The 22,754-nt window shown below is 54.3% G+C and overlaps 1 protein-coding gene across 2 annotated transcripts; it reads left to right on the top strand.

Moving 5' to 3' along the window:
• The first annotated feature begins 11,277 nt into the window (after window positions 1–11,277).
• On the top strand, window positions 11,278–21,970 carry CARHSP1 (calcium regulated heat stable protein 1). Of its 2 annotated transcripts, XM_060033042.1 has the most exons (5): window positions 11,278–11,321; window positions 18,721–18,885; window positions 19,565–19,687; window positions 20,498–20,560; window positions 21,379–21,970. In XM_060033042.1, exons 2-5 carry the CDS (start codon window positions 18,728–18,730, stop codon window positions 21,539–21,541), a joined length of 507 nt encoding a protein of 168 aa, XP_059889025.1. In that variant the 5' UTR covers window positions 11,278–11,321; window positions 18,721–18,727; the 3' UTR covers window positions 21,542–21,970. The 2 variants fall into 2 exon arrangements, with proteins under 2 accessions (XP_059889025.1, XP_059889026.1); XM_060033043.1 differs by lacking the exon at window positions 20,498–20,560.
• Window positions 21,971–22,754: the final 784 nt, after the last annotated feature.

Here is a 22,754-nt window from a genome sequence, read left to right as displayed (position 1 = left end):
GCTCCTATCAGATTGGCAGAAACCAAAAGTTATGGCAAGTCTGGGCGGGAACAGGCTTTCCTATACAAGCACTAGAAGGGGGATTTGGTGATACCTAGCAGAGTTACAGATGGGGGACCGTTTGACCCTGCCATACCATTTCTAGAAATCCATCCTAAAGGTAGACTAGCAAAAATATCAGGTGAGGTAGGCACAAGGCAGCAACAAAAAACGAGAAATAACCCAAATGTCCATCCATATAGTGACTCTGCAGCTACCAAAAATAAAGGGAGGAAAGAAGGGGAAAAAAGGAAAAAAGAGGAAAATCTCCATATATTACTATGGAACAGTCTCTTTTTGGATATACTGTCCAATAACAAACAAGAAGATATGTGTGTATATGTATATATAGTACTACTTTTTTTTTTTTTTTTTTTTTTTGGCCTTGCCGTGTGGCTTGTAAGATCCCTGACCAGGGATCGAACCCGGGTCCCTGCAGTGGGCGTGAGGAGTCCTAACCACTGGACCACCAGGGAAGTCCCTATATAGCCCTACTTTTAATGTCAGGAAACGGGGAGGGAGATAAATAATTTCCAAGAAGAAATAAAAGAAGGATTATTTAGGAACTAAAATGGTTAATGTTGAGAGTGGAAGCAGGTCCTAACTATACCTTGTTTATAGGTTTGACTTTGGAACCGTATCATTATTTTTACTAACTAAAAAGGAAGTACATCAAAAAGAAAAAAGCAACACCAAAAAACGGAAAGCAACCGAAAACTAACAAATGTGATCATGTGTCAAGATTTCTTACGTGACACAAGGCACAAACCACAAGCTATAAAAGAAAAACTTGAAAGACTACTTCATCAAAGCACCTGCTTCTTAACAGATACCATCTCTAGATACAATAAAAAGGCAAGCTACAGAGTGGAAGAAAATATTTAAAGTCCAAAGGACAGGGATACAGAATATAAAAGAACTCCTTCAATTGAATAATTTTTTAAAAAAACCTCACAATCTTAAAAGTGGGCAAAAGACCTGAACAGACACTTCACAAAAGAAAATATAGAAATGGCCGACATGCATATGAAAAGATGCTCAGCATCGCTATTCATCTAGGAAACACAAAAATCATAGTTACCGTTGGTTAAATGTTATTTTATTTTTATTATTTTTCTTCCCGAAACATAATTTTATTTAATTGAAAAAATATCAGTGTGCAAATTGGACATTTTGGGTACCTAAAGTCAAGTGCTAATTAAGTAAATGAGTGATCAATCATAATGTCAACACTAGTCATTAAATAAAATTGCATTTAAATTAGATTTACCAGATAGTTTCAGGACAAAAAATATAATGAGCCAACTTTAAAGAAAGTTTCCAATAATTTTATTCTTTTTTTTCCCTCAAATTTTATTTTAAAAACTCACAAATGTTCAGAAACTTGGACATAGGACGAAGAACTTTTTTTTTTTTTTTTTTTTTTTTTTGCAGTACGCGGGCCTCTCACTGTTGTGGCCTCTCCCGTTGCGGAGCACAGGCTCCGGACGCGCAGGCTCAGTGGCCATGGCGTACGGGACGAGCGGCTCCGCGGCATGTGGGATCTTCCCAGACCGGGGCACGAACCCGTGTCCCCTGCATCGGCAGGCGGACTCTCAACCACTGCACCACCAGGGAAGCTCTCTCTCTCTCTTTTTGCTAAACAATTTTAAAGTCATATACGTTATGATATTTTGTTCTTTATTTCTGTATGCATCACCTAAATGGACATTTTACTATATAACCACAATACTGTTATCACACCTAAGAAATCTGACAATAATCCCATAATACCATCTAATATATGAAGTCAAGTTCCCCCATTTTTAACAAAAATGTCTCATATGATTTTCCTCCAATTTAAAATTCAACCAAGGTTCATGCATTGCATTTGGTTATATCTCTTTAGATTTTTTTTAAAATTTTTATTGGCGTATGGTTGCTTTACAATGTTGTGTTAGCCTCCACTGCACAACAAAATGGATCAGCCATACACATACAGGTATCCCCTTCCTTTTGGACTTCCCTCCCATTTAGGTTACCACAGTGCATTACGTAGAGTTCCCTGAGCTATACGGTATGTTCCCATCAGTTGTCTATTTTATACATAGTATCAATAATGTATATATGTCAATACCAGTCTCCCAATTCCTCCCACCCCACCCCTTTCCCCCTTGGTATCCATACATTTGTTCTCTACGTCTGTGTCTCTATTTCCGCTTTTCATATAAGATCATCTATACCATTTTTCTAGATTCCACTTATATGCTTTATTATACAATATTTGTTTTTCTCTTTCTGACTTACTTCACTCTGTATGACACTCTCTAGGTCCATTCACATCTCTACAAATGACCCAATTTCATTCCTTTTTATGGCTGAGTAATATTCCATTGTATGTATGTACACATCTTCTTTATCCATTCCTCTGCTAATGGACGTTTAGGTTGCTTCCCTGTCCTGGGTATTGTAAACAGTGCTGCTATGAACACTGGGGTGCATGTGTTTTTTTTGAATTATGGTTTTCTCTGTTCTGTTTTTATTTATAAATATGTTGGTGGGAAGTGGAGTCTTTATTTATTTATTTATTTTTGGCCATGTGGCATGCAGAATCTTAGTTCCCCAACCAGGGATCAAACCTGTGCCCCCTTCAGTGGAAGCATGGAGTCTTAACCACTGAATCACCAGGGAAGTCCCTCCACTGGTTAAATTTTAAAAAACAGACAACCCCAAGTGTTGACAAGCATATAGAACAACTAGAACCTCCTACATTGCTGGTGTGAGTGTAAAATTGTTCATCATTTATGAAGACTGGCAGTTTCTCCTAAAGGCAAACATCCACCCACCTGGGGCCAGCAACTCCACTCCCAGGTTTTTACCCAGGAGAAATAAAAACATATGTTCAGAAAAAGACCTGTATGAGAAAATTCACAGTAGCTTGAGTCATAATAGCCAAAATCTAGAAACAACCCAAATATTTGTCAGCACGTGGGTGGATCATCATATCGTGTACATTATTTGTACCAAGGAATTCTGCACAGCGATGAAAAGAATGAACTATTGGTGTACTCAGCCAGATGCACACGTCTCAAAAAATGATTCTGAGCCAAAGAAGCCTGACTGTACATCTCCTATGAGCCTAGTTATTTGAAGTTCTGAAACAGGTCAAGCTGTGAGATGTGGTAAAAGTAGAGGTGACACCTGCAAAGGCAGAGAATCTGGGCATGAAGGCAGGTGTGCCTGGCATCCAAGGGCCACTTACATCAGAGATGTGTTAGATTTGTGAATTGTTGCAACCGTTTTTCAGCTGATGGAAAAGAAGCATATTGAGGAAGGCCTTTCCTGATTCCCACAGAGATCTTGTCTTCATGGAAAGAAAAGATGCCTCTTCTGTGGTCAGGGCCTCGCTCCAGCACCACCTCCTCCTTCACGGACCCTCTGACCTCCTGTCGCTGCAGCTCTTTTACCAATTCCAAGGCGTCCACACCTGAGAGTCTTGAAACAGCCAGCTTGGCGTTCCTGCTAGTCATTTTTGCCTCCACATGATGACGTGTCGCCTCACCCCCTCTTCTCACTCTGTCCCCTGCACCCCATCTCCTTTGGACAGTGTCTACATCCCTATGTGCATTGCTGTCTGAGGTTTGATGCCTGCTTCCTGTCCTGCTGCATCTCCCAACCCGCTATGGAGGAGGTGCTCCACTAATATAGATTGACTGCGTGAATGAATGAATGAATGAATGAGCTGCGTGATTCACCCATCACAGCCCACCCCATTTGGCTTAAAATCCTCCCGATTTCACACCCCAGGACTAGGGGGCTTTGTATAGACTTGAGGTTATACATCTTGGGATAAGGTTGGCGACTGCCTCGTTCTCCGGGGATTTTTGAGGACGTTGGTCCCCTTAACGCAGGGTTTGGACCCCGGCTGGCGCATCTGAACTGGGACACTCTGAGGGAGAATGAAGGAGGGAGATGGGCGATGCTCGCGGGCTCCGACCATCCCGTCCATCGCCACCAGGGGGCAGCATCAGGCTGCGCGAGTCCGTCTCACTTCCTCCCTCCAGGCTCTGCTGGACAGACAGGTCATCATCTAGCGCAGTGGGGACCGGGGAGCAGGGCCGCCCCTGCCATTGTCCCTTTAGGGCTGGCCTGGTGCCTTCACACCGCCCTGGGGCTGAGGACTCCTGTCCCACCTGTCCTCCTCAGGCCAGGCTGCAAGGACTGAGGAGGCCTGAGAGAGGGCTTGAGGCCAGCCCAAGGGCACGCCTCCCGGTTAGACCCTAGTCCCTCCGCACCCAGATGCGGGACCCCATGGGAGAGCCATGAGGCCTGGCTGGGCTCCTCCTGGGCCTCTTCCATGAGGATCAGTTCTCTGCGAGGCTCAGGGCTCCTGGAGGACTGCTTTGTTGTTGTTATTTGTTTGGTTTTTTTGTTTTTATTTTTGGCCGTGTTGGGTCTTCATTTCTGTGCGAGGGCTTCCTCTAGCTGCGGCAAGCGCGGGCCACTCTTCATCGCGGTGCGCGGGCCTCTCACTATTGTGGTCTCTCTTGTTGCGGAGCACAGGCTCCAGACGCGCAGGCTCAGTAATTGTGGCTCACGGGCCCAGTTATTCCGTGGCATATGGGATCTTCCCAGACCAGGGCTCGAACCCGTGTCCCCTGCATTGGCAGGCAGACTCCCAACCACTGCGCCACCAGGGAAGCCCTATTTGTTTTAAACCTTTGCATCCCCTAAATAAGGCCTGGCATGGAAGAGGAAGAAGGTGGTTAAAGCATGGGCTCTGTCACTCCCAGCTGTGTGACGCTGGGCCTCAGTTTCCTCCTCTGTAAAATGGGTATAACAACAACAATAACAATGATAATAATAATAATAATAATAATAATAATAATAAAACTTCCTGCTAAGAGTGTTAGGAAAATTCAAGAAGACAGTTTTACTTGCTGGCTGATCCTTCACACATGCCTACTTTCTGTTCCTTCCATCCTGCCCCCCTCCCACCACCCACCCCCGGCCTTGCAGCTCCTGCCGCCTGGAGGGCTCTTTCCTGAGATATCCCATGTCTCATCGTCAAACTCAGCTCATACGCTACTTCCTCATGGAGGGCTGCCATGGACCCCCGGGCGAGAGGAACCAGCCACCCTCTACCAGGCCACCTGGTTCATTGTTATTTATTTATTTATTATTTTTTGGTGTTGCATGCAGGATCTTAATTCCTTGACCAGGGATCGAACCCGTGCCCCCTGCACTGGGAGAGTGGAGTCTTAACCACTGGACTGCCAATTTTGCCAGCACTTACCTCTGCCTGGAATTGTCCAGTTCCTGTTTAGTTTACTTGATCAGTGTCTGTTATCCCTAAAACTTCAGCTCTGTGAGGGCGGGAACCTCACTGATTTTGTTCACAGCTCTCTCCCCAGTACCCAGCACAGTGCCCGGGACATAGTAGATGCTCAATAAAGATTTGTTGTATGAATGATGAATGAAAGAAATCGTGTGAAGCACATAGAAAGCTTGCAATTAGGGACTTCCCTGGTGGCGCAGTGGTTAAGAATCCGCCTGCCAATGCAGGGGACATGGGTTCAAGCCCTGGTCTGGGAAGATCCCACATGGCACAGAGCAACTAAGCCTCTGCACCACAACTACTGAGCCTGCACTCTAGAGCTCGTTAGCCACAACTACTGAAGCCCGTGCGCCTAGAGCCCACACTCCACAGCAAGAGAAGCCACCGCAATGAGAAGCCCGTGCACTGCAACGAAGAGTAGCCCCCACTCGCCGCAACTAGAGAAAGCCTGTGTGCAGCGACAAAGATGCAACACAGTCAAAAATAAATAAATAATAAATAAATTTATTTTTTAAAAAAGAAAGCTTGCAATCAATAATGACCCTAATAAATTAAATTAGCAGAGTCCCCAAAAGCCAAGGCAGGGGGCAGGCCATCCTGGGAATGGAGTGAGCCTGGAGTTCTGGCAGCTGGGAGTCCTGGAGGACCCTGGTCCTCTCCTGCTAGTGACCCTGAGCTCCTCGCTCACCCTCTCTGGGCTCTGCAATGAGGACTCCGCAGCCAGGGCTGCTCAAGGAAAAAAGGAGATGGGACTTTTTTTTTCCCTTCCTGCTCATCCTGTTCCCAGAAGGGCCCAGCTCCTGCAGGGAAGCGGGGAGATAAGGAGGAAGGAATCTGGAGGAAGGAGTGGTAACTGTAATTATTATGAAAGAGATGGGGGGGGGAGCTGGGTTGCCAAGGGGCTGGGGAGGGGCAGCTGGAGAAGCTCTCCAGCCTGGGGAGGGGCTGTGCTTTCCCCAAGCCCTCCCTTCCCTCTCCTCCTGCCCATCAGAGGGGTCCCACCTGCTCTACTGGCAAAGGGATCCCTGAGCCCTGGGCAGGACCTGCTGGGTCATACTGGGACGTCCCCTACCTCTCTGGGCTGCATTTCCAGCTCTGCTAACCAGTCATCTGTCTGCTTTCTCTTCCTCCCAGCTTGTGGTGAGCTGGGGGCAGGAGGTGTGGGTGGTGAATGGGCTGCTTGCTGTAGGTGCCCCCTCCCCAAGCCCCATCGCTTATTGGGAGGGGGGAATTCTTGTCCCCTGGGCACAATCGGAGGCTCTCTCTCTGAAGAGTGGGCATCCCAGATGGGGATGACTTCTTCCCTGATGGGTGCCTTCCATCCCCTGCCCTAAGAACTCTGTGAGTGAACTCTGAGGCCTGCCTGGAGGAGGAGGCAGGGGGACTGTTTCTAGACTGAGAAAGCTCTGGGGTCTGGAGTTTGGGGGAGAATCCCAGGGAGCTGTGCAGTGGGAAAGTGTGGTTATGCATGTTTCCATCTGCGTGTGTTTGCATGGGGGGTATGTGTGTGTGGGGGGGCGGATATTGGTGTTGTGTGTGGTATGTGTCTTGTCTGCTCGTGTGTGTGTGTGTGTGTGTGTGTGTGTCCATGGCTATCTCATCTCATTTACATGGGGTGTTTGCAGTGCAGGTTTGTGTGTGGAGGTGTGAGTGTGTGTGCTCACAGGTCTCCACGCATCTCAGTGGGCTCTGTGTCTGTGCCCTTTTGGGAGGGGTGGTCTGTGTTTGGGGTGAGCTCACAAAGCTGGCTCCTGGGCTCTTTTCCCTCCTTCAGTCAGCAGGCTCAGCCGGCCCCCTTAGCCCCCTTGGACCTCACCCTGAGTGGGTTTTAGCCTCAGAGCTACCCGGAGGGGGTCAGCCCGGGAGGAGCAGAGCAGAGGGCAAGCTCCCACCTCCACTGGCCTCCCACCCGGCTTGGGGTGGACTTTCCAGCTCCCTCTCAACTGTAGGCTCTTCTGGTGCCATTTTACAGAAGGGAAAACTGAGTCACTCGCCAGTCCCCTCATCCGTGGCCGACCTTGCTACCCTCCATGACATTGCCTCTGCCCTGGTCCTTCAACATGTATTTACTGAGCACCTACCATGTGTCAGGCATACAAAACCAAGCAAAACAACGTGCCTGCCCTGGCGAGCCAATGTATTAGTGGGGGAAACAGACACCAAAAACATTCACAGGGGAGAAGGGTGAAATGGTAACCATGGGCGATGGGACAGACTGAGGGAGGGCACGGCACGCACTTAGTTCAGGGTGGGTGGAAGGTCCCCTCATTTGAGCAACGACCAGAAAGAGGCAGCCTGGGAAGATGCAGGGGAAGAGAGTGGCCCCAGATCCAGTCATTGGCAGAGTGAAGTTCACCCGCCATCTGGCCCCGCAGCCCGCACTCCTAGCTCAGCACAGCTGGATGGGGCCATTCACCCTGCTCACCAAAATATCCCAAAGATGTAAAGTGGCTTCTCAAAACGATGAAAGAATTAGAAGGAAAGAGGAAATGCCACAGAATATTTATCTAATGCTGCTGGCTGTGTGGGGGCAGGTGATATCTGATCACCTTGACCTGCCTACAGCAAGAATCCTGCTAGCTCAGTTTAGCCAGAATCCCCCTTGACCTGTGATGTTTCGTTTCTTCTTAGTAATTTTCCATCCACTGTCCTCCCCCCTCCCACCCACCCCCGCTATAAGTTTCCAGTTTTCCTAGTTGCATTTGGAGTTGAGCCCAATCTTTGCAAAAACCCCATTGCAGTGGTCCCTACACCGATCGTGATTGTCCTGAACAAAGTCTGCCTCACCGTTTTAACAAGTGTCATGAGTAATTTTTTCTTGAACAATGGTTGGATTCGTGCTTTTGAAAGCTCATTCTGCCTGCTGCACAGAAAACTGGTGCGTGAGCATGGTTATTAGGGAGAGGCAGAAGCGACTGGATGGAGGCTGCAGCTCCTGGTGAGATGGTAGAGGCCTAAGTCAAGGTGGGAAGAAATGGGTACAGGTGGGTGGACATGAGACACACTTTGAAGGGAGGAGTCTCCATTCACACCTGCTTTAAGCCCTTACCTGGCTGCCATCGCTCCCTAATTGAGACCCATAAATTCAGCCCATTCCGGCAACTGCCATCTCACCCCACACTCCCTTTCCTCTCTCTATGTCTTAGCCCCACCATGCTCCTTCCCACCCCAGGGCCTTTGCACATGCTCTCACCTCTCTCAGGAATGTCCTTTTCTTTGTTTAATTCCTGATTAAAGATCTCAGGTCAATCAGCACTTTTCAGAGAAGTCTCTCCTGGCTCCTCCAGCACCATGCCTGACCCTGCTGTGGGTCACAGAGTGAGTTTGTACCTTGTGTGATTACTGGTTTAACATCTGCCTCTGCTATTAGAGTGTATCAATGGGGGTGGGGGGGCAGGGCTAATGAGAGTTTTGTTTAGCCCAGGGCTTGGAACAGAGTACAGGTGCAATAAATATTTGTCAGATGGCTGGCTGAACCGCTAATAAGGCCTTGTTGGGCAGAAAACTTAGACCACGTGCCCTCATCAGCTGTTAGCTCAGGTCTGGCTGCTAGGCCTGTGCCATCAGATGGGGCCAAGGTGGTGGGCTGATATCACTGACTGCAGGAGACTTAAACCACCACAATTTGGGAGAGAGAACTCCCTGTGACCTGTCTCATCCCATGGCGGAGGGCCGGCACCCACGGAGCCATGGAGGCTTATCTAGCCCACCACCTGACATCTCGGTTATTGGTTAGCACTACCCGCCTACCACTTCCCCAGGCTGTGACTCCTCAGGGGCGGGAACAGGGCAGGCACTTTTTATTTCCGGGTGCTCAGTGCCCAACACAGAGCCCAGCATGGGCAACACATCCAGTGAATTGTAGACCCGAACTGCACAACCTCAGGTGTGAAATTCTGAGAGGCTTCAGTTTAGTTGAGAAGGGCTTTGGGGAAAAAAGGAAGAGAAGGGACTGCCTTAGTTTGCTCTGGCTGCCGTAACAGAATACCACAGACAGGTGACTTAAACAACAGCAGCTGATTTCTCCCAGTTTTGGAGGCTGAGAAATCCAAGATCAAGGTGCTGGCCAATTCAGTTCCTGTTGGAAAACCCTCTTGCAGGCTTGTAGAGGGCTGCCTTCAACAATCTCTTCTTTGTGTGGGTGTAGAGGAGGGAACAAAGGAGGTGGGAGGGAGAGGGAGAGGGAGATGGGGGGAGAGAATGTGTTACTGGAAAACTGGGTTCATCTCTTGGTGGGTGTGGAGCGAAAAGACACAACCAGGCTAAAGATCAGGAGAATGAAAGATTTATCATTACTGGCAGCAAGTAAGAACACCTGGGATCTTTCCCAAAGCAGTGTCTCCCCAACAGCAAAATCGGGGAAGTTTTTCTTTGGCCACACAGCTTATGGGATTTTAGTTCCCTGACCAGGGATCGAACCTGGGGGCCCCGCAGTGGGAGTGCCAAGTCCTAACCACTGGACCACCAGGGAATTCCCCAAATTGGGGAAGTTTTAATCCCCTAGTCATGAAGGGGATTGAGCAGAGGAGAATTCAGCATAGAATTGGGGCAAAGGTCGACAGAGTCCAAGTTTTAGTTGATTGAGGTCTGGAGGGTCAACATCATCATTCCCTTGAGGAGGAACTACAACTGTTTTATCGCTGAACTCTTGTTTCTTGACTACTTTTCCTTTGTTCCTGCATTCCCTCACTTCCCTGAAGATCATTAATTATTGAGCCCTGTTAAAGGACAAACATTGTGGCTGGGCTTAGATCACAAAATGGCTTAGGCCAAAAATGGCTTCTCTTATGTCAAGAAAGCCATGCCTGGTTCTTTCTCTGGGGACCCCTAACCTATCTGCATACAAGAGCAAGCAGAACTGGTGAGTTCCAGGAGGAACCCCCGTGCCGTCCCCACTCGTCCCCACTCCTGGACCCTGTTGTCCCAGGACAGTTACAGGATCCCTCCCCCCTTCCCGCCCCTCAACTACCAGCCTGAGCCTGGGTCCAGGGCTGGACTCCCTTTCAGAAGCTGCTCCCGACTTGCTGTGTGTGAGGGGGTGGGTCACCTCTCGTGCCTCGGTTTCCTCTCCTTTGAGTACGAAATTAATTAAAGAAAAAAAAGAAAAAAGGGGGGGTGGGATGAATTGGGAGATTGGGATTGACATATATACACTATTGATACTATGTATAAAATAGATAACTAATGAGAACCTGCTGTATAGCACAGGGAACTCTACTCAGTGCTCTGTGGTGTCCTAAATGGGAAGGAAATCCAAAAAAGAGGGGATGTATGTATACGTATAGCTCATTCGCTTTGCTGGACAGTAGAAACTAACACAACATTGTAAAGCAACCATACTCCAATAAAAATTAATTTAAGAAAACCCCTGCAGACACAGAGGACTCAAGGAGGGAGTGGAAATTAAGGGCAAAACACAAACAAAAAGAACGAAATCAACAGATTTCCCTCGTTTTTTTGTTCTTTCTTTCTTTGCATTTTTTTGGTTTTCTTTTCCTCCCTTCGGCCGCTCTCTTCATTCCTTCTTGTCATTCCTAGATCTCTTTCTTCGCGCTAAAACGGAGGTGCCCCTGGGCCGTCCGGTTTCTGGAGCTAAGGTCAGGTGGGGGACCAGACCCGACGCCGTTGGCTAGGGGAGGGACCTGTTCGGGCGCGAAGACCAGATTCTCTCCCTTTTCAGGGGAGTTTTCTGGCCGGGGTATGGCACAGGCCTGAAGCCGGGTCCCCCCTAAGGCCATGCGCCCGGCGATCCCGCCAGTCGCGCGCGAGGACACAAAGATCCCGCCGGGGCTGTGCTCCCGCCCGCCCCGCCCCTGCCCCAGACCGCAGTCCCATTGGCTGAGAGCTCCTGGGGGCGGGGTCAGGGGCGGGGACGCGGCGAGCCCGCCCCGCGAACCGCGCCCCCTCCGCAGCTCTGTTCCCGCAGTTCGAGCAGAGCAGCTGGCTGAGCGGAGTAGATCGTCAGGTAGGGAGCTTCTCCGGGGACCCCAGGAGGGGTGTCGTGTGGTGCCCCCGCCCCGAGGGAGGCCCAGGAACCTCCGGGATGGGACCTCGGCCTCTTCTGCCGCCGCTGCCCCCATTCACCGCCCCCTCTGCAGGGTCTTCCAGCTCGCCGGCAGAGGGCCCCAGGCTGGGTCTCTCTAGGCCCCTAGGAAATACCCGGGCCGCCTTGGCCTATTTGGGGAGCGCGGGTTACTCATCCCCCTCTGGAGAATGGTGGGTGTGGCAGCAGCTGGAGGGATGTGAGGCGGACGTCGGGTTGCATTTCCCGTCTGCCCACCTGTTTTCTTCTAGCGGAAAAAAACCTCCCCTCCTCCTCGTCCCGCCCCCGCCCGCCCCCACCCCTTACCACCCTCCCCCTGCTTTCGCCTGTGGGCTGGAGCAGGATGGGGTGACTCGCGGTGCGCTGGGGCGAGGCGCGGCGGGGGTGGGGGGCGCCGCTCGGGGAGGTGGAGACAGCTCCCAGCCAGGCCTGGCCGCGCCAGCTGTGGGCTCAGTGGTGGGACGTCGGCCGGGCTTGGCGGGGAGGTGGGCTGGGGGTATCCCGGCGCCGGACGATTGGCCGCGTCTGGGGAGGAGGAGCTGCCTGGCGCTCGCCCGGTGTGTTTGCGTCTGGATGAGGGGCCCCAGAGGCCTTGCCGAGAAACTTCTTCCGCGCCCACAGGCTCCCTCCCGACAGCCTCACTGGCAGCCCAAGTTTGCAGGCCGGAAATGCAACGGTTTTTTGTTTTGTATTGATTTCTAACAAGGAAGCCCCTGGTCCCCATAGCTTATCTGGGGTTGGAGTGGATGTGTGTATTGGGGGTGGGGGACAGGAGATAAGCCCCTCCAGGCACGATCTCCGTTCCCACAGGCGGGGGTGTCTCACTGCAAAGTAGGAGGCTTCTCTGAGCCTCCGTCTCCCCATCCGTAGACTGGGGATGTAACTTTTCCTATCATAACGGGGTGAGTAAGAATAAAAGGACATGGCTGACCCAGTGCGGGGAGGAACGTTAGCTACTGTTAACATTTTTTACTGGCTTTTTGGATATTTCTTGGTCTCTTCACTCCCTCATTGGAGGAGTCTTGCCCCTCCAATGCGTTCGCCACCCTGAACCCAGGGAGGACTTGTAAAAACAGGTTCAGATCAACCCCCGGCTTAAAATCGTCCACTGATGCCCCCCATTGTCGGTCAAGTCTCAAACTTTTCAACAGAGCTTTCTATTATCTTCCCCCGAGACCCTCCCATCCTCTTTCTGCCGCCCGTCCTCCCTCCCCCTGGGCCTTTGCCCCTGCAGGTCCCAGGAAAAACTTCCCCACTCCGCCTTTAGGACTCGAAGCAGCCGCTGCCTCCTCGGGGCCAGGGCCCTCCTCCAAGCCCCCTCTGTGCTCGCCTTCCCCGGGCGGACTTGATGACCGCGCTTCTCAAAGCTGCCATGTTTGTCACTCCCTCCCCCCCACCCCCGCCCACGCCCCCGCCCCCAGCTGGCGCAGGAGCCCCAGCAGAGCCCGAACTGGGGCCTGTAGCGCCGCCCAGCCCAGCCCGGAGTAGATGCTCGCAATGAGCTGAGCCAGGCCCAGCGCCGGGCTCTGGGTCCTGGGCGGGGACGAGGGTGGGTCTTTGTCTCACGGAGTGGCAAAGTCAGGGCATTTGGTTTGTGTCCCATCAGCAGGGACAGGAATGGGAGGGATTATTCTAGATGGCCCCAGGCCTGACAGTTCTATCGTTAGCGGCTCCACCATTGTTTCCGAGCCTTTGTATCTGGTACCCCCTGCACAACATCCTCCGCACGACGTCCGCCGGGCTGGGAGGCTGCACCAGGACTGTCCCATTTGACAGATGGGCAAACTGAGGCAGGGAGCGATGAGGTCGCTTGCCAGGGGTCACAGAGGGAGTGGAGTGCAGAGTTAGGCCTGAGACTCAGGTCTGACCGAAGCCCTGGGAGAATGGAGGCGAGAATGGAATACAGGAGGGCTGGAAGTGGGGGTGATGGGGTGCGGAGTAGGCCCCTAGTTACGAACAAGGGCTTGGGCTCCTCCCAGGAGGGCTGCCCAGGCTGGGAGCCGGCGGGCGCAGGGTCCTGGGCGGGGCGGGCGTGTTCGGGAGCGCTAACGGGGGGCAGTGCTGGAGGGGCGCCTCTTCTTCCTGGTCAATGGCCCTCGGGTTTCTGGCCTCTTCCTAGCACTCTGGGGCGGCCGAGCAGTTCCCGGCTGGGCTTGCTCCCCCTCCCCGGACGCGGGCATCGCGGGCTGCACCCTCCGCGCCGAGTTCGTATTTCTTCCTGCTGCTGGCGCTGCAGGCTCCAGCCAGGCCGCCCCGCCCTTGCGCCCCCTCCACTTAATTCCCCAGTTACCCCAACTCCGCTCCCTCCCCGCTGACTCCCCGCCCCACCCCTTGGCCTCGGCGCTCTCTGAATCCCCGCCCCTTGAGTCCCCGCCCCCTTCCTTTCCCCCTTTCCCCCTCCCCTCTATCCTCGCTCTATTCCCCGCCTCCCCCGCCTGAGCCCCACTCTCCCCCGAACAATGGAGGGGAATGTGGCCCAAGCCCGCCTCGGGCTCCTCATGGGCCTCTCCTGCTTCCTGGGACCCCACTGTCCAGCCTCCGCTGGCTCACCCAGCCCCTCGGCCCACGTGCCCTTGGTTCTGCGGGGCTGGGGCTTAGCTGGGCTGGAGGCTGAGAAGGGAAGGGAGGCGTCTCTGCTGCCTCAGCTTACAGACGAGGAACCTGGGTGTACTAAGGTGACTTTGTGACTCATCTAGAGCCCCCCCCCCAAAATTTCCCTTCCACCCTCTTATGCTGGTTGAGTGGTGGGCAAGGCCGATAACCCGGTAACCCGCACTACTCTTGTGTGTGTTCTACTCTGTGTCGGTTGACCAGCATCTACCTTGCTGGGGGGAACTCCTTAGAAATGCAGAATCTGGACTCCGCCCCCATCTTCAGCATCTCCATTTTAGCACCGACTTTCTCCAGTGTCCTGTCCTGTTCCCTTCACGCGGGCTAGTAGTCATCCCCACCTGCCAGACACCTGGGAGGTGTCTGAACATGGTGCCCAGCCCTGGCCTCCCCCATCCAGAAACCCATGGAAGGCTCGACACCCCATTTTTCAGAGTAGGCTTGGAGAGATCTGGCTTTGCTGAGAACCATGCTGAGAATGAAGCTCCCAGCTTGAACTCAGCTCTTCCCCTCCATCTCCCTGCCCTCGATCGTCTGAAAGCTGCCAACAATGCAGCCTTGTGGAATGAACTGCAAACTCCTTCTCACTAAAGTGTAAATGATGGATAGCACTGCCAAGGATCCCCTCCCTGGAGTCAGCAACTGGCTACTTGGCTCAAGACAGACTTGTCCTTGATACGATTGGTGGGACTGGTGGGGTTTGAGGCTGAGAGGAGGGGAGGGGGTTAGCAGGAGCTCTGCAGGATTGGGTCTCCAGTCCCTTGATATGTGGGTGGGTGGAAGAGGGGTCAGGAAGACCAGAGCCTGGTGCCCAGCTGAACTCTCTGAACCTTCCAGGAGGACATGCAGGGCCTGTGGAAAATTCCCAGGCTATTTTGGTCTGAGGCCCCCTTCCTGCCCTTTCCCAGGGTAAAGGCCCTGCTGGTGCCGGGGGTGGGGTGGCCTCGCCCCATCCACTGATGTGCACAAACAGGCAGTGACAGGTGTGCATCCACGTGTGCGCCTGGCTTCAGACACACACGTGCGCACATACACCACACATGTGAGCAGAGCCAAATACGCCCATTACAGTCCTGTGCACACACAGCCACACGCATTCACGCACACGCACACACACAGGTGTGTGCACACAGCTCAGCAGCCGTGGCATGCCTTGGGCGTGACATTCCGTCTGAGTTTGCTGCAGCCCTGAGGCCCGTCCCGGGTCTGGCCTAGAGCCTCCTAGCAGACTGAGCCTCAGTTGCCTGTTTGCAAATGCCCTGCAGCTGTAGGGAGTTGAGGGCGTCCAGGAGGGGGGCTAGTGGCAGCGGGTGGGCCCTGCCTCCTCCAGGGTCAGTTCCAAAGCTCCCCTGGTGTTGCTGGGAGAGCAGTTGCTGGTTGGAAGCACCGGTGGGTGGGGATGAGGGTGGGGGGGTGACTGCCGCACACCCCCCATCTGTGTGTTGGAGGGCAGCAGTGGGCCCCAGAGCTGGCTCCTGGGCTACTGGCTCCCCCCTCCCCCAGCTGTTTTCCTTACAGCTGGACTTTAACCCAGGCCTCCCCACACAGAGGCCATGCACTCCTTCTCCCTGCCCCCTCCCCCATGCTGCTCCCCCTCCCCACGCAGGTCCCTGGGGGCGGGCTGGCTCTTGTCCAGGCCTGCTCCAGCTGCCCCAGCTGCTTTCAGCTCTGATGGCCCAGGGGAGGCGGGCAGGGTGGTGGTTAAGGATCCTGAGTCTCCCAGGCTGGCACTTACCTTCCCGTTCCCACTCCGAGAGGCTCTAGTGCCCCCCATGCCTCAGTTTCTCCCACTGCCAGGTACTCATGCGTGGAGCCCCCTGCTGCTGCTCGACTGTGCAAGGCACCGAGCACACAAGTACACATGAACTCCAGCGGGGGCTTCGGGTCCTAATGCTGGTTAAGACCCTGCTCTGTCCCAGCCCCAGTGCCGGGCCCCAGGATGTGGAGGGACTCCATGCTGCCTTCAGGTTGCTCCCCGCTCAAGAGGGTGGGCTTCCATTAGCATCTCTGCTGGACTGGGTATACTAGGGGAGTCAAGGGGGCTGGGGTGGAGAGAGAAGGGGGGCCCCAGTTTGGGCCTGCTTCATTAACCTAGGGGGAGGTAGCCCTGGCAGGGGACATGGGGACAGTCAGACAGACATGGATGTGAAGAATGAAGACACATGGGGATGATGGTGTTGCCCTCCAACCCAACCTGCCTCTCACCTCTCACCCCTCCTTCCCCAGTGCCCCGGCCACCCCCCCGCCCCCAGTCTCCTTGCTGGCCTCCAGTCACACCTGCCCTTGCCAACCTCAGAGCCTTTGCACAGGCTGTTTCCCACACCTGGAAGAGCCTCCCTCTGTTTTGTAAATGGTCCACTCTTTCTTACTGTCCGGGACCCAGCCTGCACCCTCATTAGAGTGGCACCCCAACCCTGCTACTTTTTATGTCCCTCTATGTATTTCTTATCAGCCCTTTCAGCAGTCTGTAATGGTTATTTATTTTTTGGCCACACCACGCAGCTTGTGGGATCTCAGTTCCCCTACCAGGGATTGAACCTGGACCATGGCAATGAAAGCCTGGAATCCTAACCACTAGGCCACCAGGGAACCACCTGTAATGATTTTGCTTATATATTTATTGACCTGTTTCTTCTCTGGCTCCAAATTCAGCCGTGTCTCTAGTGCCATGAACAGGGCCTGACACCGGGCACATATTTGTTGAATGACTTTATGATGACAGTTATAACAACAATCGTAGCTGACACTTAATGCTCACTTGTTCTGGGTGGAGGGTATGCAGAGTGCCTAACATGTATTGTTTCATTTCAACTTCATGACAATGGTGTGAAGTCAGAACTATTAAAATCCCCATTTTCCTCATGCAGAAACCAAGGTCCAGAGAGGTTAAGTAACTTGCCCAAGATCACACAGCCGGCAGGGTGGGATTTGAAGTCAGATGTGCCTGACATCAGGGGAAAGAGGGAGATTGTGGATGCGGGGGAGGGCACTTCCCCACCTCACCCTGGTGTCACCAGGACGCAGTGGTCCCACCTGCTGTCCTGCGTGGGGCTTTCCCTTCTCTGGGCTGGCCCCCTTCCCAGAACCCCAGGCATTGAACATTCTAGGACTCTATGACCTGTACTGGTGGGTCATGCTGGAGCTCTGACCCCCGGGCCAAGGAGCCGGGGCCTTTCTGGGCTGGCTGCGGCTGTGGCTGAGAGAAGGGTCAGGAGGTAGCTATATCACTTCCCCCGGGAAGCCAGGCAGCCCTCTCCCTTCCCAGCCAGAGGGAGCGAGTCCTGAAAGGGGAGTGGGGGGGGGGTCTGTGGGGGACTGTGGGGACAATGGAGGAAGAGGTTTCGTCCTTTCGAGGAAGGAGGCGGCCCTTTCCCTGGAGGATGCAGGTTGAAAACTGGTGTCCTGGGGCTGCGTATTGCTATAGACCAGGCACGCATGGGGCAGGGCTGGTGGACTGGAGGCTCCAGGCTGTCAAAGCTGCTAGTTTTTTCAAACTAGTTGGAAACATAGATTTTGGAGCAAACTCCTGGGATGTTTAAAAGATAGCTCATATTTTAAATTTGAAAACCCCATGTGAACCACACAGAACCCAGCAGGGCTGCCCTGTGAACGGGGGTGATGTCCGAGTCGGCCTCCTCCACTGTCCTGGGGCCACAGGGCCCCGCTCTGCTCCACCTTGAGTCCCCATCCCCCTTCCTGAGCAGGTGCTGAGTGATGCCCACCCAGCTGCCCCACTGTGCAGATGGGAAAATTGATCCCAGAGAGGGGAAAGGACTCAGCCAAGGTCCTTTGGCTCCTGGGCTTTGCTTTTTCCTCGTGGCCTTGAGGCAAGGCTGCCAGTGTGTTGGGTACAGCGGCCACGTGCTGCTCTTGACACAGTTGCCAGAGCGAGGCAGGGACTATGGAGTCCGCTCCCTCCAGCCCCTCCAGCTGGGTCTGCCCCCAGCCTCTGATGCATGTTAGGGGTCACGGAGGGAATTCGATTTCTTAGCAGCAATTGGAGACTCAGGCTGTGTGGAAATTAACTTTAAGGCCTGGATCTGAGTAAGGGTCCAGGTGGAGATGCTGCCTTTGAAATGCCCCTGCCCCTCAGGGTCCCACACACTTACCTGCCGGGCTTCCCTCTCCCGGATGCAGGCCTGACTTAGGGTCTGAGCCTTCTTTGGTTTGTGTCCCGGAGTTTCCTGGAGGAACACTTGAGTGTTGGTCCCTTTTTTGCCTCTGCCTTCCCCACAGTGTCCGGCACTTAGCCGGGGCCAGGAAATGTCTGATGAGTGGCTGGAGTCCTTATCTAGGTGGTTGGCATTGAAACATCCCCGCCCGCCCTGCCTTCCTGCCTCCCTGCTCCCGCCCTCCCTCCTTTCCTTCCTTCCACAAAGATTTACCACGCCTGGCCTGGCGTGTGCCAGGGTCTGTGCTGGGCACTGGGAACATAGAGGGGGCCAATGGTGTCCTTGTCAGTGATGCGACCTGGCATTTCCGTACAGAGCAATGATAGCGGGAGGCCCACGGCAGCTGCAGGAGCCCAGACCAGGCGCCTGCCCCGGCTGGAGTGAGCCAGGCGTGTTTCTGGAGCAGGTGACCTCCACGCTGAGTGAGCCTCGAGCCTGCATTCCACAGCCAGAAGAATGAGTCTCAGATGGCAGACGCTGGGGTGGGGAGGCCCCTCCTTGCAAGGCATGAGCCCCTGAGAGCCCCTGTCCCTCTCCAGGTCGGCCATGTCATCTGAGCCTCCTCCCCCATCACAGCACCCCACCCACCAGTCCTCGGCCGGGCTGCTGGATACCCAACAGGCCCGAGACCGCTCACCATCCCCGCTTCGGGGCAACGTGGTCCCGAGCCCACTGCCCACTCGCCGGACAAGGACCTTCTCAGCGTGAGTGTCAGGCTTCCTGAGATAGGTCGCCTGCGGGGTCCAGAGAGCCTCATGTCCCTGTCAGATGGGAGACTCGGGGTTGGGAAAGGGCTGATGGTGAGAAACTGGGCAGGCGCCTCGTAAACTGTACGGCGCTGCTCCAGGCCCACTTGAGGCTGTCACGAGCTGGGGGCAAGGATTGGCGATGGCCAGGGGTGGGAAACCGCTGGGGTCTTAAATCATCAGGCTTTAACGACACACAGGCCTCTTCCCCCGTGAACCCTTGACTTCATGGCTGCAAAAGGGGGACAGTAGCAGGGTGGCCACGGTGCCACAGGGGACCCACACGGTGCCTGGGAGATGCAGAGCTCAGGCCAACGAGTGGAGGCTGCTGCTAGCTGCTGCTGCTAATAGCCTTCGGAGGGAGGGATGCGCAGAGAGCTTTTAGTCAGAGGGGGAAAGTGAGGCCTGAGAAAACTCTGCCAGCGTCATTCAGAGAGTCCTTGTCACCAGGGTCTCTGTGAATGGCTCCCAGAGTTGTGCAGTGCACAGCCTGCACAGCTGTACGTGGTGGCCCTGGCCAGGACTCCCTGGGGCACAGCGTGGGTGGGCACTGGGATGAGCTGGGTGTGCCCGGGAAGCCGGGGGCTGTTCTGGAGGGCTGGCGGGGGCCGCTCACGCTTTCTCCTCTCTCTGGCAGGACGGTGCGGGCTTCACAGGGCCCTGTCTACAAAGGAGTTTGCAAATGCTTCTGTCGGTCCAAGGGCCACGGCTTCATCACCCCGGCCGACGGCGGCCCTGACATCTTCCTGCACATCTCCGAGTAAGACAGCGGCCAGTCTGGGTGGGCTGTGTCTGGGGTGGGTGCTGCCGTGGCGCCGAGGAGGCAGGGAGAGCGTGTGACTCTCCTGGGCGCCGGCTATGATGATGGTTGTGCAGCCAGGTGTGTGTGACTCTGCTTGTGATCTGTGTGTGACCGTGTTCAGCGGTGGGGTCGTGAGCCCGTGGTGGTGGTGGCAGTGTGTCAGGCTGTAGGCGACTGCGTGTGCGCATGTGTGAGTTGAGATCTGCTTGGGGTGGGTCTGAGTGCCCGTGTGGGTCTGGTGGGTGGGGAGGAGCGTCCCTGTGAGTCTGGGGAGCTGTGTTTCACCTGGCGGCTGGGCTCCTGCACTTCCTCGGGGGAAGCAGCTTGGTGAGGCGGGGGGCTGCCTGCGCTCTGTTCCAGGAAGGAAGTTTGGGGCTGGACCCTTTCTCCTGCCACTTGCTCACTGACGTCCTTCCTTCCTGAGTGTCTGGAAACCCTGGGGCGGGCAGTGGGGGGGACCCAGGGTGGAGCCCACACGTCCTTGGTCTTGGGGCTGGAAGGCATCCAGCAGCCTGTGCTTCACTTCTGATCTTCTAAGCAGCCTGCAGATCTGTGGGGATCCGATTGGCACCCCGACCCGCACCCCAACCCTTGACCTCAGCGGCAGCTCCCCAGTCTTTCCGATTGTGGCAGGCAAAGTCCTTACCCCACACAGCAGACCTTGTCTACATAGAAACCATGTTTTTGGAATTAGGATCCTGTTGCACATGTCTGCTGGGATGGGAGAGTTATCCCTTCTGACCCTCCCCCAACATTCTTACACGCCAGGTCTTCAGTAGACCCCCCCGTACAGCGTAGACACGAGGATGACGCTAGAGCAATGCCTTTCACGTATGTATGAATCATGCGTGGATGCAGACATGTATCTCCACATTGCCTCTTTCCAGAAAGGATTTGTAGTGGTTGACAAGGATACACACAGTGCACCAAAAAAATTAGAAAGGAAAGGGTTGGGGGGCAGATAAGAAAGATGGGGATACTGTGATGCCTAGTTCCACTGCTAGAAGTGGGCTACATGTTTATTCCTGAGCTTCCTGGTGGCCAAATCAAAGAGGGCAGCACCATCTGCGATGTTATTCTTCAGTCAAGGCAAACCAGTTCCGGGGGAGCTGGCTGGTATTGGTGCTCAGGATCTGAAGGGATTTTCCTCCTGGGGTCTCATCAAGGGGACATCAAGCTGGGCACCTCCCTATCACGGGTGAGATGGTGACTCATGTCCCATAGAAAGTAAGGGAAACGGACTTTCTGGAAAGCTCACTGGGGTTCTGAGGAGTTGAACAGCAGAGGTGTAGCCTGGTTTCTGGGACTCCTGGATGGGTCAGGGGGTCGGGGTGCTGCTCAGGAAACCCTCCCCCCGGGCCATCCCCCAACTCGGGCTCAGACTGCCTTTCCCCGCTGTTCCCTCCATCAGGCCCTCGGTGCCCTCGTTTAACATGCCATGTGAGCATCCCCAGGGGGTGGGGCTCCATCTCTGTCTCAGCAACCGAGGTCCCAGGGAAGGAGCTGATTGGGTGTGGGGCTCCTTAGCCACGACCAGAGGGCCATGGTGGTGCCCCCTGGTGGCAGGGCAGGGCGGCAGTTCCTCTGCGAGGGCTGGTGTCCTGGCTTCTCTGAGTGCCGGCCCTGAGTGCTCTCTCCCCACCCCACAGCGTGGAGGGGGAGTACGTCCCCGTGGAAGGCGATGAGGTCACCTATAAGATGTGCTCCATTCCGCCCAAGAACGAGAAGCTGCAGGCCGTGGAGGTGGTCATCACCCACCTGGCACCGGGCACCAAGCACGAGACCTGGTCCGGCCACATCGTCAGCTCCTAGGAGAGGCCAGAGGCGCCCCTTCCCCAGGGCTTGGGGGAGACTCTGGGGCCGGAGGCAGGACCAAACTGGAGAGGACATTCTACCGCTTGAGATGGGGCTTCAAGGGGGGAGCGTGGTCCCTTTCAAGTGTCTCCTGAAGGAAGGGGTGTGGGGTGCTCTCGGCCACCAGCACAGCCTCTCACCATCTGAAAAGCATTAAAAGCATTGAAAAAGGAGAGGCGCCCGCTAGTGGCTGAGTGGAGGGTCTGTCCGAGCTCCACCCGCGACTGGGTCGGGTGGTCTTCCCCAGCCCACAGCCCCTCATCCCTGGAGGAAGGCTCAAAATCCCCAGATCTGGCCCTCTGGGTAGTGACATGGACCCTGCGTGTTTTCCCGGGAGGAATTCCCGCCCAAGCGGCCCCCTTGTGTCTCTCCTCAGCCCTGGGCAAAGCAGGCTTTTCTTTCTGGTTCTCAGCTGGTTGTTCAGGGGGCTGGGAGGGGCGGGGAGTGGGGGGAGGTTGGTACCTTCGCAGCGGGAGGTGTCACAGCTGGGTGTCTGGGAGCCCGGAGTCCTCCACCTGGCAGCGACGTGCTCAGAGGCGAATCCTAACTCTCTTCGAAGGCTGGTCCTTTCTGTCTGTCTTCAGGGTGAGTGATCCTGGCTCAGCAGCCCGTCACTGAGGTGGTGGGTGGGAGTGGGGATGGCGGTGGGAGAGGGGAGTGTGGAGAGGGGAGGCTCTTTAAGACCAGACCTTTCTCCGGATCCATCTAGAAAAGAGCAGGTGGTTTGCTTCCTGACAGCCTGGTAAAGTCAGAAGTTGAAGGGGAAATACACCTTTGGTGGGGTTTTCTGGAAAACTGGTGTGAAGAACTGCTTAGGATTTTCTTTTTTTTATTTCATAACTGAAGTTCTCACCAGAGCCAGCTCTGTTTGCACTTCGCTGCCGACATTGCAAACCTTTGTAGATATTTCCAGTAAACAGATCCTTAGGATTTTCTTTGCTGTGGTTTGGTCTGGCTTTAGTTGTGTTTTAAAAATAGCAATAGCTGGGAAATACGTCTTGAAATATGTGGCCTGTATGTAGTCAAGTGTCCATTTGTCAGTGCAGGGAGGCGAGCCCTTGAAAGACAATGACGGCCTAATCCACTGTCTTAAATCTGGAAATTTCTGCAAGGGGGTGGAAGGCCAGAACTATTTTGCTGAGAACTGGTGGAGTTGTTATTGGGGTGTGTG

Source organism: Delphinus delphis, chromosome 15 (assembly GCF_949987515.2).
Source record: "Delphinus delphis chromosome 15, mDelDel1.2, whole genome shotgun sequence".
Lineage (NCBI taxonomy): Eukaryota > Metazoa > Chordata > Mammalia > Artiodactyla > Delphinidae > Delphinus > Delphinus delphis.
This window is presented reverse-complemented; position numbering and strand designations above follow the sequence as displayed.

Excerpts from the sequence above, each read along its gene's own strand:
- CARHSP1 (XM_060033042.1), top strand. The coding sequence starts at position 18,728 with ATGTCATCTGAGCCTCCTCCCCCATCACAGCACCCCACCCACCAGTCC. Across the intron at positions 18,886-19,564 it reads CGGACAAGGACCTTCTCAGC|GACGGTGCGGGCTTCACAGG; the intron begins GTGAGTGTCAGG and ends TCTCTCTGGCAG. Across the intron at positions 19,688-20,497 it reads ATCTTCCTGCACATCTCCGA|GTCTTCAGTAGACCCCCCCG; the intron begins GTAAGACAGCGG and ends CTTACACGCCAG.